General features: G+C 37.6%; 1 protein-coding gene across 2 annotated transcripts in view; it reads right to left on the bottom strand.

The window, feature by feature from the left end:
• PALLD (palladin, cytoskeletal associated protein) overlaps nucleotides 1-21,300 on the bottom strand; it is a 247,839-nt gene that overhangs the window by 35,414 nt on the left and 191,125 nt on the right. For both annotated transcript variants that reach the window (XM_063310551.1, XM_063310549.1), the window contains one exon: nucleotides 576-1,268. In XM_063310551.1, coding sequence (XP_063166621.1) covers nucleotides 576-1,268 — 693 coding nt within the window. The remainder of the gene's footprint in view (nucleotides 1-575; nucleotides 1,269-21,300) is intronic.

A 21,300-nucleotide genomic window follows, 5' to 3' on the forward strand; every position in this document is an offset into this window, starting at 1 on the left:
AAATTTAGCAGTGGAAGAATAGAACAAACTGAAGCAAACATTTCTTTACAAATCTATTCTGTCACAAAACAAAGTATTTGCATTGGAAATCATTCATAGATGGCATAGTTTCCCAGTTTGATCATCATATAAGTAAAGACTTTTGAAAAAGGAGTCTTAAGGAATGAAGCTGAATTAGTTATCATTAAAGAGCTCAGGTAGCAATAAAAAATTTTGCCCCTTCAAATGAAACTTACAAACCTGGATTCCTGATGCACAACATACAGAATATTAAATTATATATTATAATTAAATTAAATGAATATAAAATTTTAAGTATCCAATTTTTTATGAGAATGAGAATGAGATAAAATTAGGTTCGTATGACAAAAGTATCAATTTTTATCAATTCTGTAAATCAAAGAAACAATAGTAGAATTTTCCTGATGAAAAAATTATGAAAAATATTTTCCCCTCTTCCACTGAAAAAATATATAATTATTTAGAGTTGGTACATATGCAATGAATTCATGCCTTTCAAAATTAAGAATAAGAAAAAATATTTTTTGAGAAGTTCACCAGATGTTCATACTTACGGTGGTGTAACACCTTTGGGAAGTCCGAGTGCATTAACTGACATTGGAGGTGGTTGAGATGGTAGCATGGAGCTGAGGAAGGCTGCTGGAGACTGACTAGAGCTGGACAATCTGGATGTTGGAGAAAAACTGCGGGAGGGTGAGGGGACAGAAGTTGGGAGTGGAGGTGGAGGTGGAGGTGGCAGTGGAAAGGAATCTGCCACTGAAAAAGTAGATGTAGGACTAAAAACAGGGGGAGGAGGAGGGGGAAGAGGCGGGGAAGGAGACCAAGGGTACTCCCCCTCAGGAGCAAATGGCTGAGAGAAAGCGGGGGCAGATGTTTTACCAAATTGCTTCTGAGAAGCAGTGGGAGACATTGGGGATGGGAGACTAGATGTGGAAGAGCCAGATGACGGTGTTACATAGCTTGAAGCAGGGCTAATATTTTGTGCAGCAATAAATTGTTTAGGACGGGCATAGTTGAAAGAACTGGATGTCTGCATGGCAGGAGCAGAATGAGAATTGAGAACGTTCATTTGAACAGGAGAAGCAGGAGAGTGGCTGGGCTCAAGTTCTTGGAATGAAGGTGGAGGGAGGAAAGTTGGGGACAAGGGAAGATTCTGGAGGAAGCTAGCTTGTTTCTGATGACACCACTGGTCTGCTTCTTTTTCTAGCCGGATTTGGTTCTGCAGCTGCTGAATTCTTAGGGGATCCCTATATTAATAAAAGAAACAGAGAGTAGATTGTGTAAGAGAAAAATAGGTTTTTTGGTGGGGAGAATAGATATGTCATCTTTGTCCTATATAGACGTAAAAATTCATAATTTTATGAAATATACAATATATAAACATAATTAGTATATGGAAGCAGAACATAGATTTGGGCTGCCTTTTTCCACATTGTCCCAGCAGACAAATTTGCTGACATATTTGACATATCAGAAATTAGATATCAAAAGTTAAATATCAACCTATCCATAGATTATTTTTCTTTAAATAACAGTTTTATAGCTTCCATTTAAACAAGTGCTTAGCTTTTGGATAAAAACATGAAAGGTTTAAAAAACAAGTGTCAAATAGTACTTTTCACAAAAGTAATAGTGTTTTGAATTTGACTGGTATAAATGATCTTAAATGGCTTTCTATATTAAGGACGAAATATAATGTTAAAAGGATAATTGTGTGTATATGTGCATGTATACACAATTATATCTCTGTGTATATACATGTATCCACATGCATGCATACACTTGAACATGATTAGGATGTTTTAATGGGCAGATTTAGCTTTATCAAACACAGAAAATGTGGATTTCCAAGGATTTTTTAAAGAAAACCTCTGTCTTACACCCTTTCTTTTTGGTTTTTCAGATTCAGCAAATATGCTAAGCCAAAAACCTGGCTGCTTGGGACTTTCTGATACTTTTGCTTCTATACTGAAATAACATCTTTATAATTTTAGTTTTTAGAGATGCGCTTAGACTATTTAAGTGTTTTATATGCACAATGGCTTCTAACAGAATAATAAAGTATAAACACTAGACCAACAGGTCTTTGCTTGTACCTCCTCTGGTAAGCTGCTTAGAGAACAGAAGCTTTTGCTTCTATTCGCACCTTGCATCTGATCAAGCAAGGTGGTTTTTTGCGAAGTCAGAGGTACCAAGTCTGGTAAAGTGCTTTGGCTCCAAAAGTTCTGATTTTTATTGGTGTTATAGTTGATTTTTTCTTCCAAAGTCTTTTCATTTCAGTAACAATAATTACTATTATACTTCTATTTCATCATCATCACCATCACACATTTTCCAGCGTTTCTGGAATATAAACATTTATAATGACATGCGTACATATCATTTATACATTGAAATGGCCAGTCTTAAACCTTAGCCTGAATATTTCCTTGCAAATAAAATCTCATATATTATTTGGCATTCACAGTTACGGCTAGCTTGATGAGGGCGTAGTACAATGGATAACTTCCTTTGGACAACCTGATTTTGATATTATAAAATAAACCTATAAAATTGGTGCTCTCACATAAGACAATTCTTAAAGTTCTGCAAATACATAGTCCAGCTACATCCAGTTTAAATCTGTCACAATTAATTCAAGAATATTTTACACTGTTCTTACAGCTGAACTCTTAAGGAAGGTGTCACTTATAAATACATGCAATTTAAAATGCCCCAATAGGCTAATAACAACTTTTACAACAATTCTTAATCACACACCTTTAGCAAGGTGCGGTACAACCACAAAGCACAGTTTTATCCACAATCATTTGATTGGAATGCAGTTTAAATTCTTGCTCATTTGCGATTGAATTCTATGAGCATCTGTACAGAATAGATTATTGATGGACAGTGTACAGTGCTTAGAGTTTCATTTAATGTGTGGATATTCATAAAGCTTTCACTTTAGCCAGGCTGGACTCACTGCCCTCAGCAGTCCTTTCTGGACATTTTAAGGGTATTCCTATACACCTCTGGTCCATGTGGTGATGGCTCAGTAGAAACCCTAAGCCATATGTTGTTATACTGTTCCCTATATAAGGACTCTAGACACATTCTTATATATCCATTATTGAAGAAATTTCCAGGCAGGGAGTGTGATTTCTACTTAATACTACTTCTTTCAGACAAGGGCCCAAAAATATCCTCCCAAGTTGCCCAGTTCTGTGCTACCATCTGCACAATACACTGCACCATCACTTAGATTTAGAATTTCTTAACATAGTATTTTATTTCAATTTATTTTAGTATTTTCATTCTTAATTTTAGATAGTATTATACTAATTGTTATTTTTGTTTTTTATATATATAAATGTAAAATTATTGCTATTATATAATTTTATTGTATCTGGCCTTAGGGCTGTAATAAATGTGCTGTTGTTGATGTAAGTCATATGGCAATTAGGTAGATATTTTCTTTTTAATAATCCAAAATATCAGATGGTTAATTTATGCCAAGGGTGGGCAGACTTTAGGCTTCCGAGATCTATATGTATTGGAACTTGAGGTCTGCCAGTCTAAACTAGACATAAAATAAGGGCTGGCAACTAATGGAGCAGATGAAAAACAGTAATTGAAGTAGCAGAGTCAGTTATCCACTGTTTCCATGAGTCTTTGCTGATATACTGTATAAGCTCTGACTTAATTCATTTTCTGCTCATTCCAAATTTAAGGAAGTAGTTGTATAAAAGCTGTAGATAATAATGGGAAAGTGTATTTCCTTCCTTTGTATATATAAGTTTATATTATAAATAAAGAAAATGACTATTAATGAAGTCATGTTTGTAAGTTTATATACAGCATTTATTCTGCTATGTGAAAAGGAAGCTAATTCCAGCAGAGACAAACTCCGTAACTAAAATCCAACATTAAAATAAATGTTGTAAAGTTTAATTTTATCTATAGGAATAACAACAGAATAAAAATTTATTTCCTAATGATTAGGAAACAATCTGGGTGGGGTGGAATAGGGAATTACTTCAGCTTGACAAAAGAATATTCTACAATATTGATAAAGCAATTGAAAAATTTCACAGTGTCATCAGCAATGTCTGTACCTGCTTTCCACAGGGAGGAGGCAAAGTAACAGAATGGAATGGAATTCAAGGTCATAAAATAATGTTCAGTAGACCTGAGTGTCTTCCAGCTCCTCTAATACCACTGAATGTTTTTAATCCCAGTTGAATAATTTGTTTAGTGTTCAACAACACATATAGGCAATATGCGCTGAGGTAACACCGAGTCATCTATACTGGAAGCTGATTTAGTACATGTTACTATATTCTAATTTATAAAGTCTCTTGAGGTTCTGTTTGCAATGTGATAAAACCCTGGATGAGTGGAAGTGCTGCAAACCTTGTAATCTTGGATTGCTGTCCTTAGGAAGTCTCTAGGAAATACTTAATTTTGTTCAATGTATGCATGTGGATATGCGTGTGTTTGCATTATTCTTGCATTGTATCAATATATAGTAGTAAAGTAGTCAGGACTACTTATTAGGCAGGACTTCATCAAAGTCTGAAATATACTACCGTAATTAAGAACCTGGATCACAATTTTGGATTTCTAACATACCACAGCCCAACAATGGTATAGATTTGACTCTTCACTTTTATTTCCCTTTTGCTCAACTTCACAACTTCATTAATTCAATCTGTGTCCATCATACAACAAACTCTTGAGATCAAGCCGAAGTCCTTGCTGTGGTTTACGTGAATACAAATCTAAAAGCAAGCAACCATTTGCACAACCTGGTGTGTGCAAGGCAGCTTCCCAACTATGGTTTGTTGGGAAGCTGCCTTGATCTTAGTTAATCAGCCATTTATAAAACATAATTCAGATCTGAAACAAACTAAAACTGGCTTTACAAACCTACTACTGACTACCTCATGATAGTTAAATGAGACCACAGTCAGCATTAATGTAGATGTCATGCTAAACCATGGTTAAAGTGAACATGGAAATAAAATTATAGAATACAAACCAGAGAATGTAAGCTGGGAATGTATGTCCAGAAACTGATGCCAGCACCTGGCCTATGAAGATTCCACTGAGATGATTTCTAGCAACTGTAGTGGGGGAAAGACCAAGGAATGGCAGTGAAGTAATTCCAACATGTGCACAGTGAAGGACATTCCTGTTACCCCAACGCAGCAGTCCAGTGAGAGAAACAGGGAATCACAACTCCAGGAAAGGAGCAAGGATTCAAAGGACTAAAAAACTGAGTGTCTTGTGCTTGTGGTGAGTATAAATACCACAAAAAAATAAATTGCCATAAACAATGCTGTACAGACCTTGCTTTATGACTGTTCTGGTTATTTGTTCTGACCATGTAACCCAGGTAGGCTATTAAGAAACTGTTACATACAGGCCACAAAAACTTAGCATTTGACAATTAGTGAGAGTCCAAAGAGGAAAACGATTCCTAAATCAAGAAACCCAGTGCTGGTAAATGAATTGTTGCCCATCACCAATAAACAAGTCCACCAAGACTCATCAGTGGAAGAGAGGCCCACCACAGGATATTTAGATAAAGGCTTCCTCAAATCCACAGTTGGTCCTACTTAAAAAAAGCTTCTAGGCAGCATCTCTACTTTTTGAATAGGAAGGCAATTTTATGTGAAGTGGCTTAAAATGTATAAAGAATTTGATCAAATTTCACAAGCTACACTTTATCGCTAGGAGATGGCCATAAAGCAACATTAGGCTAAACACTGCAGTGGTGGTATGATATTTCCCCCATATTACAAAAATAATAATCAAACTGCCCTGGTGGGTCCTCAGAAACATGGCCTTCTCTTGTAGATTTTATAAAGGATCACAGATTAAAAGCAATATAACTAGAGTTCAAGACAAAGTTATATAAAGATCGTCTAATTAACAACCTCCCCCCTCATAAAATGGTTCCTCATGAACCCATATCATCCCTTCCAGCCCATATCTGCCAATAACAACCTGAAGTAGAAAGAAAAGGATATATGTAATTGGCTTTTAGCTTAATAAAAATAACGAGTATTGCTGTGTATATGGCCACAATCCAAAACCAAGTTAGGTACTTTCAAAACCACTGATCTCAATGCTTCTGGGTTCATGTTGTTCTGTGCTAGGCTGTGACCATGGGGAAGAATTCATTAAAATGTTTTGAAAGTGAACAATATTTTTAGTTAAGGCAAAATGTCATTCCAGCTAGCTTAATGGACAGCCATTATAAGAGTATTCTGCTCCAATGCTATTTTTGCTACCAATTTTCCTGCCTTATTATCATGAAACCCACAATTGTATTCATGCCTGCTTTCCATTTTTCTTTTGTTATCTGCCAATGAGGCCTTCAGCTAATGTTTGTACTGAGGAAACCAGAAGCAGCGATAAGCCAGGAACTTGTGAGAATGCATGGTATCTTCAAGCAATTTTTCCACTTACAGGAAGTATTTTTCATATTGCTATAATGCTGTGGATATTTTTTTTTTCAAAACATGCGCCATTCAGATAACAAAGAAAGCAAGCTACTGGGGGGTGGGGGATAAGAAAATAGAGAAAAAAAGAAAAAGACAAAATATTTTTGTGGAGAGAGAGAATTCAAAAAGATCTAGATGAGCTGTAGATTGAAAAGAATGGGATAGAATTTAATAGGGAGAAATATAGAGGTTCTGCATCTGCGAAGGAAAAATGAAAGGCATAATTATAGGATGGGAGGAATGGCAGTAGCACACATGCAAGTGATATACAGGTAGTCCTCGCTTAACTACCATTTGAAGTTATGACGGCCTTGGAAAGGGTGCTTTATGGCCTATAAAATAGTTCTGACTCCACCCCCACAGTCATGTGATCACAATCTGGGTGCTTGGAAACCTGCTTGCACTTACAACATGTTATCAAGTGCCCAGTGATCAAGTAATCGCCATTTGCAATCTTCTCCGCCAGCTTCCCCAGAAAGTCAATGGGGAAGCTGGCAGGGAAGTTCCAAGCTACTGCTGCCTGCCAAGAGGATTCACTCTCGTCTCTGGGGGCTGTTTCAAGAGCTCCTTGCCGAAGGATCCTTAGCCCCTGTGCAGAGCAGAGAGCAGGGTGGGTAAAATCCTTTGAGATTCCTGCTCCGTGCAAGCAGGCATGAAAGATTTAGCTAAATCCTTTATGACTGCTTTCACGGAGCAGGAATCCTTCAGCAGGGAGCTCTTGAAACAGCCCCCAGAGATGAGAAAGAGCTGAGATCCAAGCAGGATTCTCAGCTCGAGCAGAGAGACACTCATGCGTGGGCTGCACCAGGCCTCCTAAGTCTCCCCCACCCCCGAGGTACCCCATGTTCCTTACCTGGGATTCTGTCCGCTTAATGACCCACAAGATCACTTAACACCCGCAACCGGGAGTGCTGATATTGTGGTTGTTGAGTGAAGCAGTCACGTGCCATCATGCTTAATGACAGCTTTGCTCAACAACAGATTCTGGTCCCAATTGTGGTCGTTAATTGAGGACTACCTGTATACCCAGATGTTTGTCAACCATGTTAAACATGAGGCAGCAACATTATGCAGTTGCTAAAAAGGCAAATGCTATTTTTGAGTGAATTAACAGGTACACAAGGGACGCGGTGGCGCTGCGGGTTAAACCGCTGAGCTGTCGATCGGAAGGTCGGCGGTTCGAAACCGCGCGGCGGGGTGAGCTCCCGTTGTTAATCCCAGCTCCTGCTCACCTAGCAGTTCGAAAACATGCAAATGTGAGTAGATCAATAGGTACCGCTTCGGCGGGAAGGTAACGGCGTTCCGAGTCGTCATGCTGGCCACATGACCCGGAAGTGTCTATGACAACGCCGGCTCCAAGGCTTAGAAACGGAGATGAGCACCGCCCCCTAGAGTCGGATTCGACTGGACTTTACGTCAAGGGAAACCTTTACCTTTACCTAACAGGTACACAAAGTCAAAAAAAGGGGGGAGGCAGTAACTGTTCTACCCTGCTAGGCCTTTTTCAGACCTTGCTTGAAATACAAGACCAGGTCTGCACATGGCAGTGAAAAAAATGACGAATTGGAGAGTGTTTAGAGGAGGGCTATGAGGATGGTGATGGGTTTAAAAACCAAAACCTTTGAGGAATGCTGACTGGATCCACATATAATTTGCCTAGAGAAGAAACAAGAGAGGAGATATAATAGTCTTCAAATATCTGGGAGGTTGTCACAGAGAAGAGGGAAAGGACCTATGTTCTTCTACTTCAGGGGGCAGGACCAGAACCAATAGAGTAAAACTACAAGGAAACAGGTTCAGGTCAGACATCAGGAGAAACCTTGACTGTATGAGCTGTCAGGTAGCGTAACAGGCTGCTATATGAAGCACTGAGTTCTTTTTCATTGAATGTCTTCAACAGAGTCTGGAGAGTCATCTGTCAGAGATGCTGTAGTGGATCCTTCACTGAGTAGGGATTGGACTATGACCTCTAAACTCCCTTTCAACTCTAACTCTATGATTCCATTCATCTATACTTAGTACTAATGTATCTACAGTGACCATATTTTCTTGGAAAAAAATAAAGGACAAACCTGAGAAAGGGGCAAATCTGAAAAAGGTTCATAAAGATTAAAAAAAATATGTTGATAATTTTGCTTTACAAAGGAAAATTCAAGAGCAATACCAAGAAATTTTTTTCAAAAATGGATATTCTAATAAAAATATGTAAAATCGAACAGTATATACTGTATCAATTTTAAAAAGACAGTTCAATTTCCATATTTTTCACATGAATGCAAAAGACTGTGCATTAAGTGGTACCATTTGTACAGTAAAAGTTAAATGACCAAAATAAATAACGAAAGTGAGTTTTTCAAAAATAAACTAAGCAACAGCTTTCTGAAATAAAGGACTGTCCTTTGTAATAAAGGATGTATGGTCACTGTAAATATATCTTAAACACATAAATTAGGCCAATTTTTAACCGTAGGCCAAAAGGCTGTTTTAATATTGTTTTAGGGCAATTTGAAGTGGGTTGGACTACAAATTCCGTATTTCCTATCATTACAGCCAAATATAGAAGTTGTAGTCTGGAGGACATCCAGTTCATTAAGATTACCACAGAAATGGTCAAATTAATGAGCTAGATTAATAGACTTATGCTGCTGTAACAAGCAGAAGGATAGAGAACATGGGAGAAGCAACAATTTTCCTGAGATGGAAGAAGTCGCACCTAACAAATTCTCCCTTTTATATAAAATTTCAGTTTAAGAAACCATTGTTCTAGGAAATATTCTAGTTCACTTACAAAAGACTATTTAATAATATTCTTTCACCAGTTTCATATAGCAATGTTTACTGACATTAATGAGATCATCTGAATTTCCATGACGTGCTGCAAACATGATAAATAAATAGGACCTTTCTACCTACTTTTCAAAGAATTGGTACCCCGGGGACTAAAACAGTACCAGCCAAACTTAATTACCCACCATCTTTATGTGTAATCCAATTTTCCCCAATAAAGAATCAGTGATGGCAGGTCTGGCTAAATAACACATTCAAAATAGAAGCATGCAATTTTCAGCTTTACTTTGGAGATGACCTCCATCCCAGTACAGTTTTGATCAGGCTTTTCTGCAGGATAAGCTTATGGCAGAGTTAAAAGTCTTCTGAATTGCCAAAATGTATTGTTCTATCAGGGCTGCGATACTGAAATGTGGAATGATAAATAATCCCTAGAAAGCAGCCTAATATTTGTCTGTGGCAAGGATCCTGCCTTTCCTTTTTCAGGATCTTGAACCACCATAGAAATGCATCACTAGTTGCTTGGTGATAACTTATGCTTTATGATGTCACTGCTCCCATGGAAACCATCTTGTCCACACAAGTGAACATCCCATCTGCCAGTAGAAAAGCATGGGAAGCTAAGAGAGGAGGCAACACCTTGAGTCTGGCAGGATCAAAGCTGCTTAACTAGGACACTATCACTCTATGGCCCTGAGTGCAGCTCCATCAACACATCAAAGATGGCTCAAGAAATTGACTGGTTACGCAGTCAGGCAGGTGTCTGTAAAGTAAATCACTACAATACTGAAGGACAGAAAGACCAGGACCGTAAAATGATCTGTTTTGTTGATGTGTCCAGTTTAAATGTAAAGGATAAAAGTCAAAGAGGATACAACCATCTTGATTTGGGTAATCTAGAGGAAAAAGAAGTTATCGTAATAAAAGACAATGAGAGAAGTAATGCCAACAATACAGAAGGTGCAGTTTGCCTTTTCAAGCAAGGTTCTTCTGAAGAACTCAACGTTGTAAGCTGGTTAAGCAATGATCTTCAAAAATATGCAATTGGATTTCAACATGCACTGACACCAGCAAGTGGATCTCGTAAAAATCAGCCCTACACCATATCAGCTGATAAGCTGACCACCAGTCATAAAGGAAGCTCAGAAGAACCTTATGTCAATAAACTTTGCTCCCTAGTTGCTCAAAAGGCACGCCAGGAGATCACGGACAAATTGGAAGGTGCTAACAGCAGTGTGCGCACTCCCATCAATGGTGAGAATAAGATTGTAACCTCAGGGTCCAGTGATAGTGGCTTAGAAAAGCCCTGGTCAATGGACTTGCATGCAAAAGACATTTTTGGAATGGCTCTGAAAATGATACAGCAGCACATACTAGAAAAAACACGGGAAGTTTCTCGTGAGATAAATGCCAGGACACCTAGCTACACTCACAGAGATCCAGCTAATTATGATCAGGCTGCAGGAAGCCAAAGTTCCAAGTGCCCTCCAGGGACCAGTGGGTCACAGGAACCTCTTAATGAACCTCCAAGGACAAGTATATCAGGTATCCTTTTGTCACTCATCCAAAAAGTCTTGCGTGATGCTGCTTCAAATCTGGATGACAGTTCCAGTGATGCACACCGGGCTTATAAGCAGGCCCCCACTTCATAAATCAGGCTCAGGAGGGAAAAGGCCTTATTAAAAACAGACTAATGGAACATGGGATACGTATGGCAATATCGATCAAATAAGCTCACAATTTATTGACCAGTTGGTATATTCTGTAATGACGTTGAATCAGCTCATGGCTGGAGGCAACTAATAGTTCTAATTCAGTGACTGGTGACAAAGCACAATTGCTCAGCGCAAATCTCAAAATGGCCAAAGAAAATATTTCTTCTATAAGAACATTTAATAGACAACAACTGGGTTTAATCCATTCTGGAAGCAATGCTTAAAAATAATTAAAAAGCCAACAATTTCCAGAACAGAGTTCAAGTATTACCCAGTTAAGGCCAGCTTTCTAGTGTGCTGCCCGACCTGACTGATATTTACAATTAAGCAAAATGGTGAACTGTCTCAGAAGAGTTACAGCAAGGAAGATATGCTTCAGAAGCTAATAAGATACCTGGGAAACAACAGATGGGTGCCACTCTGGGATAGATGCTTCAGTGCAGATTGCTTGACTGGCTCTTTGCTTCCAGCAGGAGCCAACTCTTCCCCCTCTTAATGCTTCAACCCAGCCTAGGCATCTAAACCCAGTTTTTTTTCATGCGACAGCTGCCATCATCATAGTTTCACTGTAAACCATAGCAATAAGCAACATCATACACAGTGAATTCAACTGGTAGATAAAATTGTAGCTGGGCAAGATCATCCATTAAAAACATTGTAAAAACTTAGCAGTAGAGAGGCTGTTGTTTTAATCACTTCATTATCACTTAGCACTTCACTTATTTATGCAGTGAACTAAAAATGCTGGGTCTCAGAAAAACAAGGTTGTTCAGTCAGAACTGCACACAGGCAGTGATGGCTGCTTCATTTACTTTCTTCTTAAAACCAACCAGGAAATGTCTCCCTAAACCATTTTTTTAAATGGAGGTTTGAAAATGAGATAGAAATATGGAATATGAGCGCCTATGAAGGTAACATATGGGGTAGAGGTTCTCAACTTCAAGAGGTCAATGGGCAAATCAACAATTTAAAGAACATATTTTGGATGCTCTCACATGGTCTATGTGGGCGGTATAAATTCCTGTTTACCAGAAAGCAAACCGGATGACAATGTGCTCTACCGTTTTCTCTGGGAAACTTCCTACAAACTCTAGCTTTTTTCTTCTGGGCTAGGAACACTTCTACACAGAGCACTAGGATGCAGCTACCCACCATTTTTATTTTCTAAGAACATTACTAATCCCATTTGGGGGGGGAAGCATTCTTAGAAATAAAGATGGTGACAGCTGGCATTTTGCTTTGCTGTATTCCATGTTCCCATCTGTTTCTGTAAAAAAATATTTAGAAAAGAAATCAGACAGAACAGAGAGTTTTAAAGGAGATGTCTACAACTTTTAAAACAGTGAAATTTATTTGAGATAGTGTATAGTCTAGTTGTTTTATAACTTAGTCTAAGTTATAAAACTTATCCTGTACTTAAGTACAGGATATGGGATACTTGGCTCATCAACAGTAACATGAAAAAATCTTGGAGCTGTAGAAGAACACAGGCAGAATATGAGTCAACAGTCCGATATGGTTGTAAAATAGGCAAGCATATTCTAGATTTTAATACAGCATTAGGAAAAACTTCCTAACAGAACAGTTCCACAACAGAACAAATTACTAAATAAATGATGAGCTCTCCTTTGCTAGACAGCCATCTATTAAAGGTAAAGGTTTCCCTTGACGTAAAGTCCAGTCGTGTCCGACTCTAGGGGGCGGTGCTCATCTCCGTTTCAAAGCCTTGGAGCCGGCGTTGTCCATAGGACTCACGGAACGCCGTTACCTTCCCGCCGAAGCGGTACCAATTAATCTACTCACATTTGCATGTTTTCGAACTGCTTGGTGTGCAGAAGCTGGGACGAGCAACGGGAGCTCACCCCGCCGCGCGGTTTCGAACCGCCGACCTTCCGATCGACAGCTCAGCGGTTTAACCCGCAGCGCCACCGATTCTTACAGTAACGTGGGGATTGGTCTTGTATGGCTGAAAGAGCCTCTTCCAGACCTATGATTCTACATTAATGTCCATGGAGGATCCCAGCTATATGGTTAAGGACGTACTTAGCAACACTAAAGCTATTAACCAGTGACACTCAAAGCAGTATCAAAAATAGCAAAGGGGAAAGCTAGAGGGAGAGGCTCTGATATACTATTATTTCAGGCTATGAATATCTACCTGTTAGGAGCCTATGCGTGCTTTTTTCAGAGTATCAGACATCACACTAACACAATTTGTCATTTCATCTGAACCCAGTCTATGAGATGGGCCATGATGGAGAAGATGAAGGGAGGCGTATGTGACAAGGGTTTTATGTGGCTAATTCTTGTCATTATGGGTTAGTGTCACAACTGCAGGCAACTGTAATATAAACCACAGAAAGTATTTTTAAGACCGTGAAAGAGGAGAGCAAGAAACTCATTATCAGCAAAAATTATGATACAGGGGCCTTTACTATTACTCAGCTGGAGTAGATCCAGACACCCTTTCTGTGTAATGGCTAAGAGAGGGAAGTTTCTTGTTTGATCATTTCAGAGTAAATATTGGTCACAAATATGCTGTGATTTTTTTTTACAGTATATCCCACCTTTCTCTGAGAATTCAAGGTGGTACATATAGGGATGGTCCCTCATTTTATCTACCCAATAACCACCTTTTCAGGTAGGATAGGTTTACAGTGATTGGCCTGAAGAACTGTCAACTCAGTAGTCAAGTCTGTAAGCACCAGACTCAGTTCAACACTTAACCAACACACTATGCTTGCCAGAAAGTAACACTACACTTGCATGATCAACAAAATGTGGAAGACTTATCAATTTCTCACACAAATTATGAAAATGGAATAGAGGTTCCCAAGAAACAATATTCCTAAATCTTTCTATTTAAGAACCACAAAATTAAGACTATGCTCTGCAGCAAGAGCCCAGTAGCCAATGTTTACTAGAGCAGGCTACCTTTAACAGAATTGAGGATAACCTCAGATGATTCTGTTAAGTTGATGAAGGATGAGTTCTTTGAGAATCCTGTATGGACTTGTTGCAATGAATGAAGACATTATTTAACAATTCTCAACATAGTAATTAGTGAAGGCCAAACGAAGATTCACAAGGATATGCCTATCTTGTTTTTGTTGTTAATACCCATTTTTAATAATGACACACTATACTGTATATACCTATCTGAACTCCAATAACAACATATACCCTGTCTAAACGACTAGGTACCACATTCTTAATATCTGGATCATATCATGCTAAGCCATAATGTCCTTTGTTTTTGGCTTAACATGATACATAAAAATACATAATAAAATTTACTAAATCTCTTGTAAGAATGCCAAAATCTCCTAACAGTTTGGCAGTCACATGAACTTTTGCAAGATTTCAGCTTTTAGAGGGGAGGGGGTTAAACCATCATAAGTGAATGCAATATGCACTATATGGACGGTGGCCAGAAAGGTTGCTGATCCCTGACTCAGCAGGATGTACAAACATAGCCACTATTTTTTTGCACATAGGTCACAGTATTTCTTTTATTTCTGTGCCTTCACTGCTGTACAGGAGACACACAGGACACAATTCAGTACAGTTAGGTATTCTGAAGTTTATTGCTTATCATATGCTTAGTTCTCTCACTAAAAGACAATCAAAGTGCTTAACCATTGCTATATTGTGACCAAGTGATTTAACAGAACTGTAGGTTATTTGTTTCTTAGTTCAAATGGAAGAATTTTTTTTGTAAAGGAAATGATAGTACTACATCTGTATTGTATGCAATCCAGGCAAAACTTCACACATTATTATGTCTGCCACTATAGTTTAGTTCTTTGGAAGCTGGTGTCAGAAATAATAGTACTAAAATATTCTTAAATCTACTGTTGTTAATTTTGGGTTGGAGATCCTTCTACAAGAAGGAAAATCGTTCGTTTAGTACATTTTACTGCTAAGGTGGAAATATGTTATTTTGACTCCTGGCTGACCTAAAATCTTTCATCGGTGCACAGCAACAAAAGTTGTGTCCAACATGAGTTGCTCCAAACTAACAAGTAAGAAAATATCTACAATTTGGCAGTACTGTAGCCTCTGGCTATCAGTTGGACTTCTTGGATTTGATATGAAAAGAGATTCAGATTTATGCTGTATTTCAAAAGCATTACAAGTTACATTTCTTTAAAAAACTAGTAGTATACATAAACTGTGGCCATATAACTATATTACTATTAAATACAAAAATCTGTATGGTTTAAAAATGAAATCTAACTTGTTGCTAGGGCTGGTCCATGAAGTCACGAAGAGTCGGAAGCGACTGAATAAATAAACAACAACAACAAACTTGTTGCTTACTTTCTAGATGTGAAGAAAATCAACAGTTATTTCAAATGGTCCTGTGCCAGTAGAAAATGCCCTTACTAAATTCTTGTCTTGGATGCACAAGACTATTTATTTTTATTTTATTTATTTTCTATCCCACCTTTATTATTATTTTTATAAATAATTCAAAGCAGTGAACATACCTAATACTCCTTCCTCCTCCTATTTCCCGCACAACAACAACCCTGTGAGGCGGGCTGAGAGAGACTAACTGGCCCAAGGTCACCCAGCCGGTTTTCATGCCTAAGGCAGGACTAGAACTCTGTCTCCTGGTTTCTAGCCCATTGCCTTAACCAGTAGACCAAACTAGCTTTATGCTAAAGAATGGTTAAAATAAGCAGGAGTTTCCAATTTGTTATCAACTGCAATTGTTTGTCAATTTGAGGGCAGGGATGGGTACTTGTGTTCTTTTGTAACACCCCGGATCTCTGTTCCCTCCTGAATCCTCAGGTTTGCTCCAAACTACCTTTTTGGTCACCTCAGAAACAATGTTGTAAAGATGTAGACATGTCCAGGGGCTGGGAAAAAGAAAAGCACTCAAGAACTTTAAGATTTTAGTGAAATAAATTCTAGAATACTCATGCATCCTTGTTTCCTAATGGCATTTACCTGTGGTTCTCCTTCTGATGCATCCTTCTGAGTGAAATGGCAATTCCAGCCCATTTAAATAACTGCAAGTATGACTCAGACATTATGGCATTCTTTGGGGAACACTCCAATGAAATATGCTTTTGTGTATCCACGGTAAAAGAACAGAGTACAAGGAAGCAAAACTATAATGCATTTATCACATAGGAAACTGTCCTAATTGTTTTTCCCCAATACCATCTACACAAATGGTGGTGAGGAACAAAGGTATTGGGATACTGTAATTGAATCTGCTTTGCTCTGCAGTGTTTCATATTTTCTCCTACTGGGAAGTTGTGATGATGAGCTTGCTTCATATCTGGAGGCAGCTAGTGAAGTCACTTGCATGTACTAACTTGAACACAAACAACTATGGCTGGCTTGGGTCTAAATATCATATTCCAAGTACTGAATCAGGAGTGTCTTGCTCCACATTCTATTCTTTTCAGGGCACTATGTGGTGACTCCCTCTAAGCAGATGCTACAATCATCAAATAATTAGTTCAATATGATATCTAGAGACTACAGGCATTTCTAAAACAATCTCCTCCTCCCAATTATTTTGAGCTGTCCTGGAAGGCTGAAGAGCAGAGTAAAAACAAAACAAACAAAATACACATATCTGTCATGTAACTAAGCAAATTAAATATATATCCCCAGTACAGCAACAAAATTAATTCCCTTTGCCTTCTTATGGGTTTGAGAAATTGCCTACAGTTCTGCAAAAGACAGCTCACTGGGGAAGCTTATAGACAAATGTGAAATCAATCCAAAAATTAAAATCATTGCAGAAATATATGAAGACATTAGATGTTTGCCAGATTAAAAGATAGAACAAAAAACAATTAAAGGAGGTAGATAATTAATCTATTCTACTTACAATGCTATAATCTGAAGGTATCAGTTTTCTTTATATCAATAAGAGGCTAGAGACAATGAGGGCAACACCTGGGCTTAGAGTTATGCATGGACCACATCACAAACTGCACCTAATGTTCCAGAAATCATTTTTGAGATACTTTTTCCAGACACCAAGCAGTAGCAGGGTACTATATTATTTGTATGATTTATATAGCCTCTCATGTCACATAAGTGATTCTGGGAGGCTTACAAGGATGAAAAACACAGAAACCCACAACATATAATCCCTGGTGCCCAAGGATAAGCAATAATCCCACTCACATAAAAAAGGACATTGACAGCAGGTCTATCCACTTGACCCAAATGCCTGGGAAAACTGTATTTGCCCAGTGTCACACATATCTATTTATGCCTCGGGAGTGGAAAATGCCAAATCAACATCATACAGAATCCTAGTTTAGTATAATCCTAAATCATGGTTTAGCATTATAGTGACCTACCATCAGTGTGCATGCTTTTCATTCTTCTCTAAAAAGGCAAGATCATATAAAGCTTCCTAGGGTCTTTGTGAGGGAAACAACTGACATGGGCTTCACATGTGAAAGTCTGGGGGATGGGGGGAAAGAGGGGCAGCATCCAAAGTATGGTTCAGTACTTTAACAAATATAGTCTCGCAGATTATTTCAGTATTTGGGATTCCCCTTCCCCTTAAGGAAGGAAGGGAGGACAGACATAGAGAAAACACAATGACATGGTGTGGGGGATAAGCTCAAATAAACATTTTATTTCTCTGAGTCTTTAATTATTCCTCACCACACCCTATTACAGTTCTGTGATACACAAACTTATCAACTTTTATTAATTCCAACTGTGATTCATTAAAATGTGTATAAAAATAGTTTGATTTTAACTTCTCAGAACAGTTTTGTTAATTATAGAAAATGATTAGTGTGAGAACCTTAGGCTAATTCAAGTTTACTTTCGTAATGCTAAACTATTGAACCAAGTTATGTGAAATTTAAATCTTCAATCAAGTCTATATTTCACTTAAAGAAAGTTTCAAGGATAGAAATGCTAAATATAGAGTATATATTCAGTTTCACTGTTCTTTTCTACAAAGCCTTTAACAAGTAATGCTAATATAGTTTAAGCACATCCACAGCAGAAAAAAGAAACTGTATAAAAGTAATGGAAGTTATAAAGTTATAATCAAGGCAACTGCTTTTTAGACTATTCAAGATATATACTATCAATGCTGTAAGTTTATGATCCCTTAAAAACATTCTTCTAAAAACTGTTGATTAAAAACCTCAAAATAATTTTTAATAATTATTTTAATTATAAATAAATATATCCTCCTGGAATTACTGAAGTACCCTGACTAAATATAGTGAGCAGAACTCATGTTGTTGGGGGTAACTTTTCTTTGGTATGCAGCTAATATAAATAAAATGAGTGGAGCGAAGCTGGCTGTATTCCATTGGCATTACATCACTCTTCCTTAATAGGAAACCTCTCTCCAGCTTAACAATTTGCTTCAGTGTGTCCATGTAAGTTCTCAGGATCATCTTATAAGGCTGATGTTTTAATCAAAAACAGCACTTAAAGAACATCAGTAATCTGGCTTGTAATTAGAACTATCCAAATTACTGCAGCTCTTACTGTAACAATGAAAGAAAGAAGCTTTTAGCATTTTGCAGCAGAACTGAAGACTGTGGTAGTAAACTTTTCAGGATCACGTTGATGAATAACCACCAAGGATACAAGAAATATTCCCATTCTCTAATTCATAATTTAAATCAACTACTGTATCACAAATAGAAAGATATGCAATTTAGCATGCACCATCCATGTAGAGCAACTAAATCCTACTTCAAGCCTCCATAAAGAGCAATGCTTTGTATTTTCCCTAGCACTGTAGCTACCTAAATATCACCCAGAAAATTCTAAGCAAAGCTAGAAAGCATAGTTGCTCGCTCTGAGAAACATAAAGAACTATAGACTTGGCTTCTTGCAGATTTCACAGAATAGGAGTATCTGATAAACTGATTTTTAACTCTCAAATCAGCTGAAAGAACACAGAGCATTTAGGTCATAAGGAGGTATATATTATTTCTGAAGTCCAGTCTTAAATCCAGCTTCTCTGACATTAGATTTGTAAGGCTGCTATGCTAGAAAAAGATTATAGCTAAGTAGGGTAAAAGGGCTTGACTAGGACTGGGTCCAAAGCTTGGAACTGGTGTTCCCTGTGACTAGTAAATGGTTAAACAAACAAACAAACAAAAGAAACAAACATTTATCACACTTGCACTGTCAGTAAGTATTGGAAATTTCAGCACTTAAGACTCATTACTTAAGTAAACGATTTGCATAATTACTATTTTTATGCTTACAGATATCTCTGAATTCCATCTTATGGCCAAACCAGATGATATACCAGAAACTATGACTAGAGCTACTATAACATTTTCCCAATGTATGTTATTCATTAGGGAAACAGCATGATATTCATGAGCAAATTGCAGCTTCATTTCAGAAAGTATATTGGGGAAAACTACATAGGAAGAGAGATTAAGTTCTCCTCTTTCCCAATGTACGGTTCCAATCCAATTTGGGATCTCCACAGCTGTTTTAAAACAGTAGTGAATTTATTAAGTATATAGAAGTAATTGCATTAGCTATGTTTAATGTAATTTAAATATAAATGAAACTAATCCAAATTTAAGGTTTTTTTCCCAGCCCCATCTACATTTCTTTATCCAGGTTTTATCCACTTTTTGGAAGGAGACTCTAAAGGTCTCCTTTTGGAAAGGACATCCACCTTGGTCTAAAATTTAGAGAGACAAGAGGTGTTCTTCAATACCTTATTTAGTCTGACCCTTAAAGATAAAGATCATACCTTAAGAATCCTCCAAACTGTGCTGTGACAAGGGCAGGTTATTAGAAGACCCTCACAGAGGTTCAAATACAACTGGAATTAAAATTCCAAAGAAACAAAACAGTAGAACCCAATACATAAAAAAACCCTTTAATCATGGGAAGCATGGTTTATACCTAGTTTGATCTAATGAGGTAAGGCACGTAAAGACTAGATAGATGGAGCCAACCTTTCTGTACTTTGAGATTAGAAGCTCCATTACATATAATGGTAAACCACAGGTTGTTACAAACTATAGTTACTTCCTAGTGTGAGAACTAGGCAAATTTTCCATAAGCTACCACATTATGGTTTGTCATTAATTATAAGCAGCAGCTTTTGATTTGATTTGATTTGATTTAGGCACTGCCCAACTCAAAACGACTCTGGACTCTTAACAAAAAAAGATAAAATACAACAATTCAAAACAAAACCAACAAACTAAGAAGCGGATGAAGAACGAGAGAGTGAATCCAACCAAAGACAAAACTCACAAAGCCTGGGAGAAGACCCAGGTCCTCAAGGCTGTCTGGAATGTTATCAGACTGGGAGCCACCCAGACTGCAGGGGGAACATTCCAGAGGGCAGGCACTGCAACAGAAAAGGTGTTCCTCCTGGCTCCCGAAAGATGATATACTTTTAATTTACACTTATATTGATAAAGTGAACAAGGTAGCATGCACTTCCTACTGAACTTTCTCAGGGTTACAGCTGAACTGAAATTTTCAATTAATATTGATGAGCTTTATCTTTACATTTAGGGGGGATTCTGACTTAGAAACATTCAGTCAGAATCCCATATATGGTAGCTTTGCCCATTAGTTCCTTAGCCAAGAACATACACCAAATATATGAGACTCTTTTACAAAGTCTCTTGGAGGAAATAAACCATTCCTCCACTCAAGCAGTTGGTTTTATCAAAGGTTTTAACATATTCCATCAATGTTTTACATTTCAGCATCTAATAACAAAGTAAAGGGAAAAATCCTCTAAGAAACTTTATGCAGCACTGTAGACCTTTCTTCTGCCTTTGCCCTGGTAAACAGAAGTGAGTGGGTATATAAATTGAATAAATAAATGTATAAAAATAAATATTAATCTGTTAGCTACAACCATTGATAGGCAGCTTTTTTTATTTATAAACTATAAGGAAACTAGCACACAAATATGTATTAGTTCAACTGAAGAGTGGAATGAGACGGATATATCTGGCTTGCTTCTTACTCTGGTTTTATAGCAATAGTATTGCAACAAAGCTTTCCTCTCTTTTCTTCTTTCCTATATCTATTGGTGATTGAAAGATTTCTGCACTATATGCAGATGGTATGGTATTACTCTCCACAATAATGTTATGCAAAGGTTCCACAAAAAAAGTATTATGCAAAGAGCAAATACTGAAGAACTAAATTGCTAAGAATCAACTATTCCAAGACAAAAACGTTGTATTTGCCATTCCACCCCCCCAAAAAAAAATTAGAAATGAACTATGGCAACACAACAGAACAAATAAGTCCATTTAAACACACAT

The sequence above is a fragment of the Candoia aspera genome, chromosome 8 (genome assembly GCF_035149785.1).
Source record: "Candoia aspera isolate rCanAsp1 chromosome 8, rCanAsp1.hap2, whole genome shotgun sequence".
NCBI lineage: Eukaryota > Metazoa > Chordata > Lepidosauria > Squamata > Boidae > Candoia > Candoia aspera.